Raw genomic sequence first — 2,831 nt, forward strand, 5'->3', positions numbered from 1 at the left:
AAGAATATTTTAACTACATTTTATAATACTTTCCTTTTTCAAAATCAAGTAATAATATTCCTTTAAAGAGGCATTTATAATACATTACATAGAGACAAGCATAAAATGTCAATTTATTGCTAAAGCAGTTCTTTTTAAAGGTTTATTTTTAAGCAGTAAATTAGAGTTTTATTCCTGTTTGCATTTCACAATAAAAAATCAAATAAGTTGGTCAAATTTCCAAGATGAACAAGTACTGTTTAATTGGAGGCATATGCAACTATCATAGTAAATGTTAATTAATATAATTTTTTACATTAATTACTTAATATAAACACACATAAAAACCTTTACTTGACCAGTAAAAATATATTTAATGAAAACAACTAACGTTTTCGACTGCTTTCTCAGTCTTCCTCAGGTTTTAAATTCTGATATTCGAAAATCATTGTGCTTAAATATTTAAACATTTTGGAACATATACATCTTTGCGTATAAAATTCATTACGCGCATGCGTATTAGTCATTACGTACGTGAACCCAAATATTCACAAATATTATTTTACATATACATGTAAACGATGTATAACACCTTACATAGAGTTGTGGGGGCATTCTGCTTCATACGCAAACCTCCAAGCTGCCGAAATATTAATAGCATCTTTATAGTTGATACAGCTATTACGTAATCCTGCTTTATAAATTTCCAAAGCTTCTAGCGTTCGTACGTGTTCTCTTCTGTGTGACATTTTAATGATTTGCGCGTTCTGCAAGTTAGCACTTATGCCAGGGGTCGAAGCATACGTAGATAGGGCAGTGGTGCATCTGTTGTGTTCAATGTCATATTTGTGTTCGCGCATACGTTTATCCAGAGAGCGTATGGTGGAGCCAATATATATAAGATCCCTTTGAAATCTATGGTCTCTTAACGGGACAGAATACACTCCCGGTGCATACCTTTCGTCTATGTTGTCTTTGCTATTGCGCAGAATGTTGTAAATAGTATTGCGCCTCTTATATGCTATTCTTTTGTTTATACGCTTCGCAATTTCTCTGTAAATCGGATCTAGGTGGCGGTTATATTCAACCACCGCTACACACTGCAAATTATTCGAGTTGTTCGTGCGTGAGCTATCGTTGTATACACGTGATGAGTAGGCCAACGCCAGGTTTTGAATTAATCTTTTCCCATACCCATGTTGTGTGGCTATGTTCTGGATGTGTTGTAACTCCGCTAATGTATCTTCAAAGTTTGAGTGGTGTGTGAAAGCTCTCTTGGTTAGGGCCCGGAATGCTGCGACCTTGTACGAAAATGGATCATCCGAACTGGCAGGGATAAATCGAGGTGTGTAGCATGGCTTGTAATGGACCCTAGTTGATATCATATTGCCTCCTAATTGTATGTTGATATCTAGGAAGGTAGCGTTTGAATTGCTTATTTGGTCTAGTTTAATGCAGAGGCCATACGGGTTATTATTCATTGCATCAATGAAGTTATTTATATCTGGTTTAGCCTTCCACATAATAAAGATATCATCAACGTACCTTTTATAAATAAGTATGTTGGAACTATACATAGGTATGATTTTTTGTTCCAGTTGTCTAACGACTAATTCACATAAATCCCCCGATATTGGGCTGCCCATCGGGACCCCGCGTTTCTGTAGATACGTTTTGTTGTTGAACCTAAAAAATGAGTTGTAGCATAACAAGTGGGCCAGTTCCAATATTTGTTTACGGTATGCTCCATGCGACTTTAGTAAGAGGTCCCTAATTGCGCAAAAGCATGGCTGGATTTTTATAGACGGGTATAAAGACACGAAATCAAGAACCGTGATGTAAGTACGATCATTAATGCTAAGCGGTCTTAAAGCCTCTAATAACTCTGCAGAGTTTCTTACTGACCATGGATAATTGTTTAAGCTATGAGCTATATGTTTATGAATAGCTGTGTCTAACATCCTAGTGGGCGATCTCGCTTTGTCAAGGATCGGTCTTAATGCAGGTTTATCCTTGTGCGTTTTGGCGAAGGCAAAGAGCCTGGGAGTGTCCGGGGACGGCACCACTGCCCTACTTATGCCCAACTCTCTAGCGAACGGTGTTTGAGTAAACTTTTTTACCCGCGCTTGTAGTTTGTTGACAAATCCATCCTCGATAGGTTCACACTCCGTATCATTGATGTATTTTTGCATCATCGAAACGTACGTATTTCTCTGTAATAACACTAGAGCCTTGCTTTTATCCGCCTTGAGAACCACTATGTTATTATCCGCTAACCATTTTTTGGATTTGTGAATCTGCTTCCAATTTCTTTCGTCCTGTATGCGGTTGTTGGCCTGTTGTATCTTGAATGCTGACTTCCATCTGTAGTATTCTTTGTGCACTTCGCTCATCCCCGTGATCAGATTTTCTAAATCTGGCATCACTTTTTCAGTTCGTATGTATGAATCACGAGGGGCAAACATAGGTCCCTGTGATAGTGAGCGAACTAGAAAATCCGGAGGTGATATGTTATCCCAGCATATCATGGATGGGAGTTGTATTGCCTCCTGTGGTTTTTGCTTGTTTAGTATCCAGTCAAATTTCTTCTGATAACGTAAGGATAGGCTTCTTTCGAGCTTACGCTGGAATGTAACAATTTTTCGATTGATCTCCTGTAGTGACCCCGGATCTTGGTTGTGTATTTGATTCTCAACCTTGATTATGCAATTGAGTTTCGAAAACACCGCTTTGCGTGTTGTGCGTATTGCCTTCCGTAAACATAATATTCTAAGCTTGGGTAACAAAGACTCACATCCAACTGGTAGACTTATTCGTTGAATGGACATAGGAAACACCCCTCTATTCTTGCA

The 2,831-nt window shown here is 38.1% G+C and overlaps 1 protein-coding gene across 1 annotated transcript; it reads right to left on the reverse strand.

Annotated features, from left to right (window-relative positions):
• Positions 1-440: 440 nt before the first annotated feature.
• On the reverse strand, positions 441-2,813 carry LOC111631461. Its single transcript, XM_023375708.1, has one exon. It carries the CDS (start codon positions 2,805-2,807, stop codon positions 573-575), a length of 2,235 nt encoding a protein of 744 aa, XP_023231476.1. The 5' UTR covers positions 2,808-2,813; the 3' UTR covers positions 441-572.
• Positions 2,814-2,831: the final 18 nt, after the last annotated feature.

This window comes from Centruroides sculpturatus, unplaced genomic scaffold (assembly GCF_000671375.1).
Source record: "Centruroides sculpturatus isolate CEXI.00-Female unplaced genomic scaffold, Cexi_2.0 scaffold750, whole genome shotgun sequence".
Lineage (NCBI taxonomy): Eukaryota > Metazoa > Arthropoda > Arachnida > Scorpiones > Buthidae > Centruroides > Centruroides sculpturatus.